This window comes from Trifolium pratense, linkage group LG4 (assembly GCF_020283565.1).
Source record: "Trifolium pratense cultivar HEN17-A07 linkage group LG4, ARS_RC_1.1, whole genome shotgun sequence".
Taxonomy (NCBI): domain Eukaryota; kingdom Viridiplantae; phylum Streptophyta; class Magnoliopsida; order Fabales; family Fabaceae; genus Trifolium; species Trifolium pratense.
In genome coordinates, this window is record NC_060062.1 from 8,197,001 (window position 1) to 8,216,310 (window position 19,310).

The 19,310-nt window shown below is 33.9% G+C and overlaps 2 protein-coding genes across 2 annotated transcripts; one reads left to right on the forward strand and one right to left on the reverse strand.

Moving 5' to 3' along the window:
• Positions 1 to 10,821: 10,821 nt before the first annotated feature.
• Positions 10,822 to 14,516, forward strand: LOC123919562 (NADPH-dependent aldo-keto reductase, chloroplastic-like). The gene is made up of 7 exons (XM_045971511.1): positions 10,822 to 11,154; positions 11,918 to 11,968; positions 12,194 to 12,270; positions 12,386 to 12,473; positions 12,956 to 13,231; positions 13,627 to 13,869; positions 14,196 to 14,516. Exons 1-7 carry the CDS (start codon positions 11,035 to 11,037, stop codon positions 14,280 to 14,282), a joined length of 942 nt encoding a protein of 313 aa, XP_045827467.1. The 5' UTR covers positions 10,822 to 11,034; the 3' UTR covers positions 14,283 to 14,516.
• A 241-nt stretch (positions 14,517 to 14,757) lies between these two features.
• LOC123922057 (F-box protein At1g80960-like) lies at positions 14,758 to 16,625 on the reverse strand. Its single transcript, XM_045974800.1, has 5 exons — positions 16,351 to 16,625; positions 15,738 to 16,128; positions 15,310 to 15,450; positions 15,013 to 15,197; positions 14,758 to 14,791 (listed from the first exon to the last, which is right to left on the reverse strand). The coding sequence occupies exons 1-5, from the start codon at positions 16,623 to 16,625 to the stop codon at positions 14,758 to 14,760; spliced, it is 1,026 nt and encodes a 341-aa protein (XP_045830756.1).
• Between the last annotated feature and the right edge of the window lie 2,685 nt (positions 16,626 to 19,310).

Sequence of the window (19,310 nt, forward strand, 5' to 3'; positions counted from 1 at the left end):
TAATAGAATCTTCGTGTGTTAGGGGATGAAATTTCGCCATAATCCCCATATCTCTTTCGGAGGGTTTTCTCCCTCATCATCATTCTCATTTTTGCTTATATTTGTGTTCGGATGAAGTAAGTTTTTGCAAAAAAAAATTATGAAAATGTGTGAAGTTGACACATTGTAAAATAAAATATTTCATTTTATGAATAAATAGTAATTTATTTAATTGAAATACTTAAAAGAGTGGTCATAGAACACTCGTTAGCACGACACAAAGTAATAAAAAATAAAAAATTATTCCACCATTAGTCAAAAAACAAAGTAAAAAGAATAATTCTTTGATTTCTATTCATTTTAATTTTAACAATTCTTATGTTTTTTTTTATAAAAAAAATGTTATTTTGATAAAAATAAAATGTGTCACTTGGAATAAGAAAATATTAAAAACTTCTTGAATAAGTAGTTGGTTAATTACTTTGTCCTTGGACATCAACTTCAAGAGTTAAAGGTAATATTCCATCTAGGGGTGATCGTATCCGAACCAATCCAAAAGTAAAACCGCAAATCGAACCAAACCAAACCGAAAACCGCATTTGGTTTGGATGTATTTGGATGGCTTTCTTACTGAACCGCAAACCGCAAAACCGCAAACCGCAAAAACCGTAAAAACCGCGGATAACCGCAAAAACCGCATTAAGTTACTATTATATATTTATATTCCAATATTGTAAAAGAAAATATATTTATATTCCAATATACATGCCCAATTACCAAGTCAGTCGACCAAATTAATCGAACTTCAAGTTGTTTTTATTTTTTGTACTGAAATTTTATTTTGGTGTTGTAATGTTATTTTAAATAAACAAATTTTATCGGTACCGTGATGTTATTTTGAAAATTCAATTTTTTTATATATTTAAAATTGTAAGTTACTATAATGTTATTTTGGATAAATAATTTTTGTTGGTACTACAATGTTATTTTGGAACTTCAATTTTTTTTTTTTTTATGCTTAAAATTGTTCGGTACAATCGTTATGTTTTAAACCGCACCAACCGAACCGATCCAAACTGTATTGGTTTGGTTTGGTTTGGATGACTTTTTAAAAATCAACCGAACCAAACCGAACCGCATGCATTTTTATCTCGCGGTTAGGATGACTTTTATGCTCAAAACCGAACCAAACCGCACCGCGATCACCCCTAATTCCATCTGATGTGTTTGATAATTTGATGTGTCCCTTTCATCGAAAAGAAAGAAAACACGAAATGCCCTACAATTTTGCCACATGAGGCTTTTTTTTTAGTGGACATGAACTTTCTAACTACTAAGTACATTACATTCATTATTAAAATTAAGGTCAAATTAATAGGTATTTTAATGACAGTAGTTAATTAATAGGTATTAATCATTCCCTTATTTATTTAAAAGATATATGATTTATATAATAAATTACAATTATTAACTATTTTTTTGACGAAAAAAAAAAGTTAACTTAACTCTAATGTTTTTTCTTTCTTAGATTTGGAGCAACATCCCCTGGTCTAAATTTTTATTATAAAAGAAATTACAATTTTATCAATCAAAAATATTATTAATTTTTTTTTGGCACAAATAGGTAATTAATATACAGTATTATTATTTTTTTTTGACGAACAATAACTTATAACATTTCATTATTCAATAAAGGTGCAATACAAATAGGTAATATCTCAAATTGATAGCGACGAGGCCAAGAAATGGCCGCCCTAGCAAGTGTATGGGCAACCATGTTCGCTTGCCGCTTGATAAACTTAACCATAAAGTTTGGATTACATTGCAAGATATTATTAATATGGCAAATAAAAAGACTAAACTCAGAACTACCACCATGTAAGTGATGAACCGCATCCACGACGTTTTTAGAGTCCGTTTCAAAAATAACATTAGATATACCCTTTTGTCTCAATACTTCCAATGCTTGGATTAGTGCTATAGCTTCACCTTCTAAGATAGAACAGTTCCCTTCCAACCATGTAGTCTCTGCCATCACGAAACGTCCCATGTGATCCCGCAAACACCATCCCGTGCTAGTTTTATTGAGCGCTTGATGAAATCCCGCATCAACATTACATTTGTACCATCCATAACTTGGTGCCTGCCATCTGATGTATTGTTGCTGCTGCTGTTCAGTACCTGAGGCGCCATGCTGCAGATGTTGCTGTGCAGTATGCGTGTTATTATTATGCAGCTGCTGTACCGAGTTCCATTCGCCCCACAGAACTTGCGCCTTAGTTCCTAAACTTCGACCCGGTTCACTCGTCTCATTCCAAACTCGATTATTTCTATTATTCCATAATGTCCAGACTAGCATAGCAAACAATCCCGCCGTCGTTTTGTCTTCGGATGAACAGATCATGTGAATAAGTTGACTGGTGTTGGTACATTGCTGCAGCCGTGACTCAATAACATGCACCAGTCCGGCTGTTCGTCGAGCTTGTATACTTGTTTCGCACCCAAACAACACATGCCAATCGTCTTCGTTATGTTGATTACAAACAGGACACAACAAAGGACACGGGACATGCTTCTCTTGTAAACGCATACGTGTCGGTAAGCATCCTTTGCTAATTCGCCATAGGAGATGTTTGGCTTTTGGAGGAGCACTAATTGACCAAAGCCTATGCCAATCAGTTTGTTGCGGCACAACATTCACTTTTCCTGTAACATTCATCATCAAATTGTATCCACTCTTAACACTATAACAACCATTTGTGCTATCAATCCATATTAACTTATCCTCCTCAATCATGTCAAATAAAGGAATCTCAAGAATACGGTTAGCGATATGTATAGGAAATAAAGACTCAATTTTCTCCTTATCCCACATTTTCGCATTAGGAAACATAAGGTCATTAACATGAAAATTATGCACACCTTGAACTTGAGGTGAGGGAAGCCATGCGCCATTAGTTCCTCTTAACCAAGGGTCATGCATGACTTTTATGTTATCACCATTTCCAACACTCCACCTACAACCATTCATAAGAATTTGCCGAGATTTCCAAATACCTCTCCAAGCATAGCTCGGATTATGTCCCAATTTTGATTCAAAAAAAGAGGAATTCGAAAAATACCTTGCTTTATAAAGTTTAGCCAAAAGGGTGTGAGGTTTTGTCATAATATTCCATCCTTGCTTAGCTATCATGGCCAGATTGAAACTATGTAGATCACGAAAGCCCATACCTCCTTGCCCCTTCGGTATTGCCATGCGGTCCCAAGCCATCCATCGTATTCCTTTATTATTTGTTCCTCCACCCCACCAAAAAGAGTTCATCATTCTCTCAATATCCTTGATAATAGCATCTGGAAGAAGATATACACTCATGACATAAGCCGGAATTGCCTGGAGTACTGATTTGATCATCACTTCCTTGCCTGCTCTTGATAAAGCTCTTCCTCTCCAAGAATTAATGCGCTTCCAAATTCTGTCTTTAATGAACGCAAAGATATGCTTCTTTTTCCTGCCAATCATAGAGGGGAGTCCGAGATAGTTTCCCGTACCAAGAACATGCTTAACTCCCATGATTTTTGAAAGATCTTCCTGGTCTGCTATGCTTAAATTCCTGCTAAAGAAAACTTCAGATTTTGTCAGGTTAATTTCTTGTCCCGACGCTTCTCCATAAGTTTTTAGAATTCTCATCAACTGTTCAGTTTCCGCAACGGTTGACCTACAAAACAAGAAACAATCATCAGCAAAAAGGAGGTGAGACACCACCGGTGCCCCTCTGCAAATCTGGACTCCATGTAATTCTCCACTAGCCAAAGACTTCTTGAGTAGAGTTGACAGGCCTTCGGTGACCAAGATGAAAAGATAAGGCGAGAGAGGGTCTCCCTGCCTTAGTCCTCTTCCTGGTATAATAGGACCCACTTTCTCAAAATTCACCAAAACTGAATAGTTAACAGAACTAACGCATAGCATCATCCAATGTATCCATTTATTAGAAAAACCCAATCTTTCAAGCATACCCCGCAAGAATCCCCAATCCACTTTGTCATACGCCTTGCTAATATCTATTTTTAAAGCAAGTTCACCTTTAAAACCTCTTGTTCTTCTCTTGAGCGCATGAATGACCTCTACAGCGATAAGTGCATTATCCAGGATCGATCTCCCTTCAATAAACGCCGATTGTTCCTCCGAAACACATTTGTCAAGACAACTTCTCAACCTGTTTGCCAACAATTTAGAGATCATTTTATAGAGCACATTGCATAGGGAGATTGGCCTCAAGTCTTTCATGGAGATAGGGGTCTCACATTTAGGAATCAGGCAAATATTTGTTTCGTTCAAGGAAGATGGGAAGTACCCTCTTTCCAACCACTCTTGTGCTGCTTCAAAAATATCATTACTACATAAATCCCAAAAGTGTTGATAAAAGGCTGGATTAAAACCATCCGGACCAGGCGCTTTATCCGGATTCATTTGGAACAAAGCATCTTTTAACTCTTCTTTTGAAATAGGCCTCACTAAGCTTTCATTATCCTCTTGTGTTATTTTAGGGACAATCAGGGACAAAACCGGATCATGTGAAGTGGAATTTGATTTAAAGAGGTGATTGAAATAATTCAAAGCTACCTCACATAATTCTGGTTGTGATGTTACAGCAATGTTGTCATCATTCATAAGCTTACCAATCTTCTTTGCCCGCTGTCTAGATGTCGCTGACATATGAAAAAACTTTGTATTCAAATCTCCTTCTTTTAACCAATGCATCTTAGCCCTCTGCCTCCAATATGCTTCTTCCTGAATTAACAACCTTGCATGTTTTTCTTGAACCTCCTTGAAGCGCCACGAGTTTGTTGGATCATGGCAACCTCTCAACCTCTCCAACTCTTCACTACACTCTAACATGTCCTTCTTGAATCTCATTCTCTTCCTTTTCCCCCACCATTTAAGCTTCTCCGCACACCTAGCTGTTTTAATTGTGATGTCAGTTCCTCTCTCCCTGCCCCAGCCTTCCTCCACCACCACTCCGATGTCCTCCTCTTTCAACCAACTGTTTTCAAAACGAAAGGAATAACTTTTCCCATTCCTCGTCATAGGTGAGTTTTGTAGCAAAATGGGACTATGATCAGAGTGAGAGGTTAACAGGTTCACTAATTTGACATTAGGGAAGTTCATGAGCCATTTTGAATTAGCCATGGCTCTATCAAGACGTTCCTCAATAACATTCGGTGAGCCTCTGCTTTTGGTCCAAGTAAACGGGTAGCCCTCCAAATGAATGTCAGTGAGGTCGCAGTCGCACACTGCACTTCGGAAGCCATTGCACAACCAGTTTGGGTGGGGATGATTCCCTTTCTTGTCCTCTTGCGCCAACAAATCGTTAAAGTCACCTATAATACACCACGGCAAGTCAGACATATCACGCAGCTCTCTTAATAAATCCCACGCCTTTCGTCTTCTACCTCTTTCCGGATATCCATAATAGCAAGTTAATCTCCATTCATCCTCCTCCTTCTCTTTCACAATCAAATTGATAAAGTTTCTCGAATAATTCAATACTTTGCAACTTATAGTGTCTTTCCACATAACCGACAAACCCCCACTACGACCTTCTACTTCTACTGATAAGCAAGAATTAAACTTCATGTTCACACGGAGACGTTCCATAGTATGATTTTTTGATAAAGTTTCCGATAAAAACAAAATATCTGGTTGGTGACCTTGAGCAATATTGCGAAGATTAGGAATTGCACTCGGAGTGCTCAATCCCCGGCAATTCCAACTGAGGATCTTCATTGGTCCCGGCAGGCCTGGCTGCCAGGACCCGCCGTTAAAAAATGCTCAGCCTCCTTCAAAGTTACCTGGTTGTCTGCTTGATCCTCCCCTCTTCTTCTTTTCTTCTCGCTTTGAGCCTCATTGTCTACTGTAGTGTTCTGGGTCATGGTTGGTTCAGGTTGTTTCTGGGTCGGGTCGGTTAAATATTTGGGTTTTTTTTCCGGGCTGGGTCGGTGTTGGTTCGGTTCAGCGATGGTTGTTTGGACGGGTCGGGTAGGTGCTTTTTTACTGGTTGAAGCACGTGAGGTTTTAGGGAAGGCATGTTGGGCTATTGGTGGGTCCTTGATTAAGGGTTGACTATTGAAAGTCAAGAGCTGATGAGGCAATGATTGTATATTATTGTTTCCCGTTACTGGTCGATTGATGATGATAGGGCTGGAATGATGGTTGGTCATGATGGGAGAATTAATGTTTGGGAATAAATTTGACAGATTGTCAGCAGAGATGAAAGGTTGTGCGGTTGTATTTTGGATTTTGATGGCAGCATTATTTAAGGTAGGGTCTGTTATGATTTGATTAGGTGAGCTGTTTTTGTTTTTTAAGGTAAGGTTTGATGAGTGGGCCTGCATCTCATTAATAGGCAATGAATGTGCTTGTCTGGTAGTGATTATGGGCTGAGTGAGACTTGGACGGTTTTGGGAAGGATGTTGATTACTAGATGAAAACTCAGTTGCATTGGGGTCCACATTAGCGCTACCGGTCGGCGCACTTGATTGCCCAGCCACATTTCCGCCGTCATTCTCCGATCGACCACCTCTTTCCTCCCTTAACCACCGCGAGCTCATTCTCCCTCCTTGTCTGCGCGGCTCCGCTCGAAGTTCAGAAGACCACTCCCGAGAACCATCATCTTGCTCCAATGAGAATCTAACTTCACATCTATTTTCAGCATGCCCCATGACTCCACAAACAAAACAAAATATTCCCAGTTTTTCATATTTAAACTTAACAGTACACCACTTCCCCTCCTTATTCATCACTTTAGTAGCTTTCTTGAGAGGCAATCTGACATCAAGTTTCACCCGAATTCTCATGAACTGTCTCCAAAAACTCGAATTGTTGTTCTTATCATATTCCACAAACGAACCGATGTAATTAGCCAACGAGATGCCAACTTTCTCCTTCATCAATCCCATAGGTAGATCATGGACTTGAACCCACATGTTGACGTGAAACAAAGGAATATGTTCAACCTGCATCCCCAACTGAACTTGCTCCAAAATAAGCATATTGTTATCAAAGGACCAAGGCCCTCCTTTGAAGACTTCCTCCATGGCGAGAGGATGAGCAAAATGGAATAAGAACTTTCCTGCTATTGTCTCCTTGATCGTGACTCCTCCCATTGGTCTCCACAGATCCGCCATTCGCACTTTCATGGAGTTGAAATGAATGGCCTTATCACTAATAAATCGTCCAACAAGGCACCATCGGAGATCCACTTGTTCATCTTCCTCCTCCTCAAAATCAAACCGGAAACCTTCCTCTCCTTCATGCAGCGATAAACCCTCGAGATTAGGATGATCCATAATAGCACACTGGATGGTAGCTATGCGAAAGTGTTGTTTGTATTCTAAAAGATAGAAAAGGTGAATTTAGTGAAAGAAAAGCAAGCTTCTCACAAAGAGAAGTATGAACAAACCCTAGCAGAGCACTAGGAAAACAATCTTAATTAGTGTATTAGATCAGTATTATTATTAGTAGCAGCAAAAATTGTGAGATGTAATAATATATGAGCTTTATACAACCCAATACCCATCTCATAAAATAAGATTATCCAATTGGAACAACCCTAATTTCTCTCTTTGTTATCAGCCAGCCGCTACTTCTTTCTTCTTCTACTTCTTCAGAATTTTTTCCACCACTTTTCCCTTCTCTGTTTCTACTTTCTTCACAATTTTTTCTCCACTTCTCCCTTGTTTACTTCTTTTATTTCCATATATAAACATACATCTTTAATACTTATGAGAAGTAATAAGATAATCATGAAACACATAAAATTTTAACTCTAAAATTGCAAGATTACTTGCTTTGTTTCTAATTGACTTCTTCTAAATCTGTTCAGTTTCATCTTTCATCTATTGTTCTGTAGTTTAGTTTTATTCCCATTTTTTTTTTTTGAATCACGCATTTAGACCGGCCGATTTCCAAAACTGCCGAGTCACCAGTTGGGTTTGACCGGTTCACACCGGTTTGATTACATGGCCGGTCCATTTGTTGAACCAACTCGGTGACATATCCGGTTCACGGTTGAATCAGTCCGATCGTTCAGTCCGGTTTTTAAAACACGACACTGACAATTATCCATTCTGTTTTTTTTTTTTTTTTTTTTATTATTATTTTTGTCAAAAAATTATTATTATTATTATTATTATTATTATTTTCTCATTTAAAAACCGTTGATGGGCGTGTTAATTGTTATACCCTAAATTTTGACTTTCTTTTAAGTCTCATATTATAGCCGAGACATTTCTCTTTCAAATACGTGCATTAGCTTGTTGAGATTTTTTTTTAAGAAGCTAAATTAGTTCGCCCAAATTGGCAACAAAGAGAATCGAACCTCAGACATCAAAAGGAGTACATTCTCAGGTCCCCTGTCTGAGTTTAAGGTTATGAGTTTGAGTTCCATTGGTGTATTTTTTATTTTTTTTCATGTATTTTTTTTAGTTTAATTTTTTGTATAACCATATATATAACAAAAAGATGAAAAAAAAAGAGTTTGTACTTGAATACAACAAAGAAAAAAGAAAATTCGGAAGGAGGTCAAAGGATCAGCTTCACGTGCAAGAAAAATCACAACCAAAAGGGAATTATTTCTTTCTTTTCATAAATCAAAATTAAAACTTACATATTCATTCTAAAATAAACAATCACAGATTAAAGCTCAGACCTAATCTTTATCTATAAGTAACACCAGAATTTCATACTAAAAACACAAGAAAAAACAATCAGAGAGAGAGAGAAAATTACACGCAAAAAACAGAGAAACCAAAATCCTAAAAAATTTCTATTGGTTTATTCTCTATTTTTTTTTTACGTGTAATTTCCAGTCTCTCAGATTTTTTTGTGTGTTTTTAGTGTGAAATTCTAATATTATTGATAGGTAAAGATTAGGTCTAGACTTTAATATGTGATTGTTTATTTTTAGAATGAATTTGTATGTTTTAATTTTGATTTATGATGAGAATGAAATAATTCCCTTTTGGTTGTGATTTTTTTTGCGGGTGACACTGATCTTTTGACCTCGTTCCGGATTTTTTTTTCTTTGATGTATCCGCTTACAAAATTTTTTATTTTTGTTATATATATATAAATATATATATATATATATATATATATATATATATATATATATATATTTTATGGTAATACAAAAAAAAAACTAAAATAAACTAAATAAAATACAAGAAAAAGAAAAAAAAATACACCAATGGAACTCAAACTCATAACCTTGCACTCAGACACGCCCACAAAAAAATCTGCATTGCCAAACAAGCTAACACACGTATTTGAAAGAGAAATGCATCGGCCATAATATGATACTAAAACTAAAGTCAAAATTTGGTGTAGGGCGCAACATATTATTTGTTTGTCTATCATTCATGTATAGTTATCCTACATTTATTAATAGAAAATTAACGAAGCTAAAAAAAAAAACAATGTGAAGCTAAAGAAAATGTGATACTCCATTATTTTGCTATCATGTTCATGTTGCACGGCCATTATTTTGCTAAAGAAAATGTATACAACTTGGATTCTTTGTTATTTTTTAGAGGTTTCACTAACTAGATGGGTTGAGTATTCAAATTTTCCAAGTATTAGCGTGTTTGATTAAATTAAGTGTCTTCTTGTCATTTCTAGCAATTGCCGGCAAAAATATGGCAACTTCATTTGACAAATGTGCCGCCGGCAACCGATATGCTAGCAAACATAGGAAACAATAATATGTGGACTTTTCTTATATTTGATTTAGTGGCAACGTAGAGATGCAAAATAGAGGTGGTCCTAAGCAGTGATGGAGCTACAAAGAAAACCTATTACGGTTCTCTTCAAATTCATATGAAATGATTCTTTCTAATTTATTTTAAACGGTGGTCGTGGATTGGTGGCTAGAAAATTCCACCGTAAATAAATGTGATGGTTTGAGTTCAAACCCGGCCCCTTGCATTGCATTACAGGGAGGATATTTTTTTTTGAAAAATACATGTCGTTCTTCGGTATCATAAAATTCATCAATAATTGAATCTGTATCAAACTTTTCGGTAATTCTTCTCTCAATGTAAGTAATCACAGAATTAGATAGAAATTCATCTTCCATCTTGTTTCTCAACCTATTTTTTATAATCAATGGTGGATGATTTTTCCATAATTCTCACTATAATAATATTAATTATTTAATTTATAGTTAATAAATCCATATACATAAAAATATACAAATCCATACACATAAAGTCTTTAAATTAATTTACATATAGCAGTATTTGAAAAGAAAAACATTGAAAAAAAATACTAATTATCTGAATTGCTCAACCAAGCGATCTCACAATTGTGCTATGACTTGTTGAGTAGTTAAGTGTGGTGGCTAATCTCACAATTGCAAAACATTAGCCATTAGGTTCAGACTATGAGGACTAACTTAATTAGGTTGAGAAAATCAAGACTAATTTTGTGAGATTTGGAGTTAATTGTTATAATTACTAAACAAAAAAAAGTACATATAAGGCTAATGCTACGGTGGATAATTTTCACTGTGAATAAGTGATCTATCGAATTTGAATTTTACAAAATTTACTGCTGGACTGAAAATTTATATCATATAAATCATTCATAAAAAAAATTTTTAAAAAATTAAAAATCATTTAATATTATCCATCTAAACTTACGCTGAGATGCACAACAGTGTGAAACCGGGTATTTTTCATCACACCAAATCCAAATCCCATGGAAAGGTACTTATCACTCAATGCATTAACATTTCATTTTTTATGATGACATATGTGCACATATCATCATTCTTTCACTTTCCAAACTTTCAACATCTCAAGTCTTCTTTAATAGACCAATAAATCTCCCACCGTTCAAATCCATCTCAGATCCCATATAGCCAAATCCCAACCATTCAACCCCTTCTTCTATTTTCACGCACAATCCATTCACACATCCATTGTCTCTACAGTTTTTCTTCCTATAAATAGCATCAAACAATAACCGAAAACAAAGATCCATAGAAAAACAAAATGGCCACAGCAATCAAATATTTTCAGTTGAACACTGGTGCTAAAATCCCTTCTGTTGGATTAGGTACTTGGCAAGCTGAACCTGGCGTTGTAGCCACAGCTATCACCACCGCCATTCAGGTATTAATTTTATTTTATTTATTTATTTATTTATTATTATAAGCTTTACTAAAATTTTAATTTATTTTTGGTTGAGTTGTATGCCACTTTTGGAGTAGCCAAAATTAATTCTAGTGTAGAATTGATTTTAACATTTGTTTACTTTAGAGTAGAATTGATTTTGTTTTCAAAATGGTACTGGAATCCCTTGATACCAGAATTGACAACCGAACCTGATTAGTGGTGGTCTAGTGAGCCGGAGCCGGATACTGGTGATGAAAATTTGTAATTTCTATTTCTAAATTGATTTGACATTCAAATTTATTGTTTAACTCACTTTTACACAAATATATCCAAAATTTTACTTTCAATCCAATTTTTGCCAGAATTAATTTATTCACTTAAAATCAATTTTGTTCACTGCAAAACCAAACATACACTTGGTGGATGTTTGAATCAAACAATGAGTTTGACGAAATCGCGTATTGAGTCTAACTCCAAGTTCTAACTTGGAGTTTTTACTTAGAATTGATTTTGATATGTTTGGATGTTCTCAGGTAGAATTGATTGAATTCTAACCTGAAGCTAGAATTTGAAGTTTTTGCATCTACAATTTATTTTTTATATGTGTGTTATTGTCCAATCCACTTTTACATGAATGTATTTAAACATAAATCACTTTACGTTCAACTCACATTTAGGTGGAATCAATTTTACATACTTTTGATTATTCCTAGGTTTTATAGGACTGAACTAACCTTGGAGATTCTTTGTTTTTTGTCAGGTTGGATACAGACATATTGATTGTGCTGAAGCTTACAAGAATCAAGCAGAGGTAACGATTTTTGTTTTTTTTAGTGTTTCTCTTTTTTACAATTTTTTTCATTTAACATGCAATTATTTACTCTATCATGATTTTAGGATGTGAATTGTGATAAATTATTATTTGTTGGTTGTTCTAGCTGATGCAATTTCACAACATAATTTATTGGCTTTGATTAAAAGGGGAAAACAGTTAGAACAATTGCTTAAATGGAAGCTAATTTACTGTTTTTTGTAGATTGGTTCAGCTCTGAAAAAGCTATTTGAGGATGGTGTTGTTAAGCGCGAGGAGTTATGGATCACCTCAAAACTCTGGTTTGTTAATTTACTTTTGTGAAATTGTGTTTTTTTATATGAATGTTGTAAAGTATGTTTGTTTAAGGTTGTGTTTAACCTAAATCCTCTGCTTTGTTTTGTTAACCGTTTTCAGGTGTTCAGATCATCATCCAGAAGATGTGCCAAAAGCATTGGATAAAACTTTACGTGATTTGCAACTTGACTACATTGACCTCTATCTGGTATGCACTGACTTTTCTGCATAGTGAATGTATATTAATAATTTGGTGAATACTAGACACTCTAAATTGATATTGATACCATGTGACATTCGGGATTTGGAGGGTTTTTGACACTTCCTGGCATCCTATGTCGCATTGACTATGAAGCACGGACACAGACACGAACACGACACTGATATGTATAGTATTTCACGAATGCTTGATATCTTTGTATCACCAACACTTTTGATTAAAGGCATGTCTGGTGTCCGACACCGACACACGTGATATCACTTTCTCAAATTATTACTACCGGTTAGTGTCGTGTTTGTGTCAGTGCTTCATAGCTGGCTTGCATGTGCAAATGAATCATGAGGTTGGTTTTTACACAATGTTTCTCAATTGAGTAAACTGCATTGGTTTTACACACAAGAAATGTGATGCTGAGTTGAATTATCAAATGGTGCATTTTATTATTTGCTGAATTCGATGTTGTTTTGTAGATCCACTGGCCAGTGAGCATGAAAAGGGGAACAGGTGAATTTAAGGCTGAAAATCTTGATCATCCAAACATACCTAACACATGGAAAGCACTGGAGGCTCTATATGATTCTGGAAAGGCTAAAGCTATAGGAGTCAGCAATTTCTCTTCAAAAAAACTTCAAGACCTATTGGACATAGCAAGAGTACCTCCTGCTGTTAATCAAGTCGAATTGCACCCTGGATGGCAGCAAGCAAAGTTGCATGCATTCTGTGCATCCAAAGGAATTCATCTATCTGTAAGTATAGCACATATAGAATTCCCTTAAAAGATCTGATATTAACGTAACATTTTGATTGATTTAGCGTCTGTTTGGATTGACTAATTTGAGTTATCTATTGACATGAACACTTGTTGTGAGAATGTTTGGGAGAGATTTCGGAAACCGTTCATGACATGTCAATAAACTATTCTCAACTTATTTTCATTAGTGATCCAGACAATTTATGAAAACAACTTATAGCATAGATGAAAAATTTTACTTTATTTTATATTTTGTTATAGAAATAGCTTATACTTAAACACTTATATGATAAACACTTATGCTTTTAAGTCTTCAATTAAGTTGTATATCCAAACAAGGTCTTCAAATAAGTCTTCAATTATCTATAATGATGATAAATATCTCTTCAGGGATATTCTCCTCTGGGCTCACCAGGAGTACTCAAAAGTGACATTCTGAAGAATCCAATTGTCAAAGAGATTGCGGAGAAATTAGGAAAGACAACAGGACAAGTCGCCCTTCGATGGGGTATACAAGCAGGACACAGTGTGCTACCTAAGAGCACTAATGATGCTAGAATCAAGGAAAATTTTGACGTGTTCGATTGGTCTATTCCTGAAGACTTGTTACCAAAGTTCTCTGAAATTAAGCAGGCAAGTTGATAGTTTAGTTTAATCAATTGTTGATATTTTAGTAAATCCATGATTTATTATATATGTTACTATAACATTGATCGTTGTTTTATTTATCGATGTCAAGATGGTTTTGAATTGCGGTTGCCATAGAGGTTGTGACTTGTGACATCATTGTAAACATCTCTAAAACTTCTATATTACACAATCACAATCATGGTCGTAGACTGCAATTTAGAACTACGATCGAGATGACTTACTTTATCATTTAAACTCAATTATTTTCCAAGTCAATCCAACGAGAAAGGTTCATTATCTGAATTAACACATGGAACTTACAAATGCAGGATAGGCTAATTAAGGGTACCTTTTTTGTTAATGAAACTTATGGTGCCTATAAGACCGTTGAAGAACTCTGGGACGGTGAAGTATGAACAATATGCAACATTGAGATGACGAATAATACACTGCTTCCACGATAAAGGAAGAAACTTCAGTTATTCACTGCTTTCATGATCAAGATTAAATCCAGATGCTGTTATTATTCATCTAATTTTATTTCCATGTAATGTTATATCTATCTATGAGTTGTGTATTTATGTTTAATTTGTGCTATTACTTCAAATGTTATTGATGATAATTTTAGAATCAAGGACTCATTTTTCAAATCTGGTGCCAATAGAATATGATATTTCATTTGGTATATAATAACTCAAAGCTCTATCTGAGATATTCCGATTTGGATTAAGTGCAGTCACTGCTTCGTGCAGTCGGCTGCAATCAGGTCATTGGGAGGTAGTTTTTGATCGTACGGTCATAAACTCTCCAACTGCATGCAATCACTGATTTTTGACGGTGATTCAGGTCCGAGATATTCTAATAGAATCATTGAACAGAAAAATATTCATGTTAGAAACCAAAAACAGCAGTTGTAAGCAAAAGCCTGAATGAAAGCACAATAGAGTGCAGCAGGTTCATATATCCTTTTACAAAGAGATAAAATCTAATAATTTGTAGCATACTATATTATCCTAACAATTCTTGGTTTTTTATTTTACTATGATGATGGAGAGACAACTTGAACGTTTTGGTAGTGATTGTAGATCTTTTGCTTTGTACACATTTGTTGAACCACAAATTATATACATCTTTTCCATCACGTACGATTTAGTAATCAAAAGTTCAGCAAATTTTACTTCTTGCTCTTTGCCTGTAAATCCCTTAATTGTAAAATATTTCAACTCATTAAACAACACAAAATAATAAGGTTCTCGTTTCTCCCAAAACATTGACTTAGGATATGATAGAATATAGTCATAGTCCTCAGAAGAAACCGTAGCTTTTTTTACCTATAAAACACAAATATATTTCAAGCATCATAATCTATGTAAAAATAATGTCATTTTTAATGTGAATATTCAATAAAATAAAAAAAAATTAATAAGGTTAATAGTCACATACCGGTATATTAATGCTTAGAGTATTGAGATGGACACATGTCAATAGTACGTATGAAAGTGGTATAGCTTCTCTTATGTTATTCAAATCCAAATCAATTGACAAGGTTAAAAGATTTCGAAAAATATTGGTCGGTTGAGATTCCTGCATTGAAGAGATATGATTAGCACAACATACCTATTAGTATTTGGATAGATGTTGTCACGAAGCACATGAAGACATGAAACACGACACAGATACCGACATATAGACATTCATAGTAACTCGAGTGTGCAGGACATTTAAACTAAGAAAATAAAAATAAAATTTTAAATAGCATAAACTTAGAAACTTTGATAACAAAAGTTAATCAAACTTCATAACATAACATAACATAAATATATCATGATAGAAATCATAATAAGAAAAGAATAGAATTAGAGATAACTAACCAAAAGATCGCTGCAATTTTCAAGAAAATCTGTACTCTTCCAAATCCAATGAGCATTTGGATTGTAAGTAGAATAGAAACTTAAAAGCTTCTCGGAGTAAATTCTTAAACCCTTTGGAAGGCAAATTAGAGAATCAATGACTAGATCTTGAAGCTCCTTAACATGAACCTCGATCTCTCTAACATTCAACCGCAGAAACTCCAAAGTTTTAAGACTTTGGTTTTCAATCTTGAGACGATCGAACCCTTTTGAATCAATGAGACTAAACTTCTCCAAACACAAACATTTTTTCAAAATTCTATCGATGATATTATTCTCCATAAACATACTCTTCAACTTCAAACTTTTCAACTTTTCGCAGCTCTCAAATGCAGATAAAACCGAAAGTTTAAGGTTATAGTTAGTCAACTCGAGTGAACACAAACTCGAAAATATCTTAGGTTTAAATTCAGCCATCACATATTTTATGTTACGTCGATGATGATATGAAAGCTCACACTCCAAACTCAAAGAACTCAACTCTTTTTTCTCCTCAACAACAAACTCAACCAAATTTTTCACTACTTTAACATCCAAACTTAGAAAATGCTTGAAGCTACAACTAAACAAATAACCACTGTGTTGATGCAACATATTCTTAACAATATCGCCATATTTGATAGCATCATTTCGAGTGGCTATTAATTTGCGAGTTAATAAGGATTTGTTCATGCGAGTCCAATTGAAATCAAGGTGCGATGAATTCTTCCATAAATGTTTCCATCTCTTAGATAAAATACTTGTTCTAAAAATTTCATCAATAGAAAGTGAACATAGTATGCAATGCACCAAAATTTCATCTGGTAGGTCACTTATCATGTCTTTCTCCTTTGTTGTTCGTCTCGGCATTATTTGCTTCTGCAAATAATAATGGAAATAGGGTTTGATCTTGTTGGCAAAAACAGGTATAGAATATAACGTGTAAACTTCAAGACCAGAGAAAAATCACAGCCTTTTCCAAAACCAACAACTAGAAAATATCACTAATGCCCCGCACTCTCCAAAGCAAATACCTGATTACATCTCACAACACTAATAAAAAGAGTACAAGAGAAAAACATAAAAAAGCTTAAAGTGCTACTGACAGCTGCATCTAAAAACAAACAAAGAACTTAGTCCAATATATGATTTCCCCTTGCTTTACCACTCTAAGCGATGTTGGACTTCTCCAATAGCTAATTTTTAACCTCTTCTTTATTTAAAAAACTTGACTTGACAATTAACCTCGACAGATCTTATGGTATTTAAATAATAATTTTTTTGAATAGCAAATTTATTGATAAACCACACCCAAGGCATAAGAAATACCTAAGAGGGAAAAGGGCAGGATACAAACAAAAAGAGAGCTTCAAAGAAGACTCAAGATGTGTAGAAACAAATACTATGTGTGTACCTGACTTGAAAATTTGGTTGATATGGCTATGGTGGAAATTCACAAAATCTAGGGCTCGTGGTCGTGGACAACAAATTACCGCAAAATAATAGGTTAACAGTTGAATTGAAATAACTTAACGAATTGCTTATATAAAAATAAAATAAATAACTTAACGAATTAACGTAAAAAAAAAAAAAAACTTAATGAATAAGAAAGTTTCTCTTCCCACCATGTTTTTTTTCTACTCCGGTTTCTAATTTAGCTTTTGGATAAATATTTCGGAATGTGTTTTTTGAATTATATTTTTTACCTTAAAAAAAAATTTCGAACTATGTTTTTCGAATTATTTTTCAAATTTGAACTAGAAAAACTTTTAAAAACTGCAAAAAACGCAAGGTTGTCAGACTCGAGAGTCTACTCAGACTCGAAAAGGGTCGTAGACTCGTACGAGTTTATGGAAACTTAAAAATGAGTTTCAAAAGCCTATAAGTTACTCATAAATGACATATATAAATGACATATATATAAAATGGAACACCAATTAACATACAATTCAATTTTCAAATAAAAATTCAAATTTCAAACTCCAAACAAACTTGTCAACAAAAAAACTCCATAATAAAACAAACAAAATAGCAAAGCTCCGGTGAAATATATATGATAATTGCTTCAAAGATCAAAAGCTCCGGTGACATCATCACCATTATCTTCACCATCATCATCAAACTCTGTCCCAGATAAAAACACTTTCTTCGTCATTAACCAAAGTTGGATTGCTTGAACTTCCACTTAATTCAACATTGCTGCCACCATCACTTTGCACAACATTGGTAATAATAACATTAGGTTCCTCAACATTGTTAGCAGTAACATCAACTTGCTCAACATTAACTTCAGCTTGGTCATTATTTTCTTCATTAAGGGTTTTCAATTGTTTTTTTTTTTAATTTTGTGTTTTGGGCTTTTTACGGGGATTTTTTTATAAAAAAATTTATATACTCGTAAACTCGCCATAAACTCGCGAGTTTATACGAGTCTATTGCGAGTCTATTTGAATCTAATCGAGTTTATCAAAAATCGAATCTATGAGCGATTCAATTCGTTTTTGCTTCCTAGATACGTAAACTCGTATGAGTTTAAGAGTCTACTCGCGAGTTTGACAACCATGAAAAAACGCGTTATGAAATTTTTATACAACAACAAAAAATGCAAGATGCGGTTGCCTATCTTACTTTCCTTTGGTGTGAGAACGTTATATATTATTTTCAATTAATTATCGATGAAATATTTTTCAATCGATTTATTCGCGAGGAGCCTTATGAGGTGAAAATCTCATGTACGGTTTTGTAACACTCATAATTATCAACTTTAGGTAGAATCCACTGTATTTCGAAAGCCCGAAGCATTGATCTTGATAACCCCCAATTCAGAACTTCCTCTCTACCAACAACACCTACTCCTTCAACCCGTTCTAAAAGAAATAGGTTATTCTATAAAAAAGAGAGAAGAACATCAATCTACACTTAAAAATATGAATTCAATCTAATAACATCAAATAAGTTATTCTATTAAAAAAATATCAAAGAAGATTATGCCATTTTTTATAGTTGCATATTTTTCTATAAAAATCTTATTCTTATGTATATTATTATGTTGTCCTTTCATATCCTATTAATTAGAATCTAATATTTCGGTTCACTCAATTATATATATATATATATATATATATATATATATATATATATATATATATATATATATATATATATATATATATATATATATATATATATATATTATTTTTTTAAGTTAAATAAAAAATTATATATATTTTTATTTACTTTTACATGAAAAATACATGTGTAATGTATTTATCATTGATACTTAAATGTTATGGTACTGGGACAAGTGTTGAAACTTTGATACACAATATATTACTTAAAAATGAAAAGTTATATTATTTATAAGATGAAATATTCATATTCAAATAAATATTTAGTCTTATAAATATACCATATTTCATTTTTTTTTTTTTTTACCAATACCATATTTCATTTTTAGAGTCTATATAATGTTACATTTTAAGAAAAATGACTAAAAACAAAAAATGTTATATTTATAAAAGAAAAACTTATCTAAAGTTGTACAAAAAAAAACTT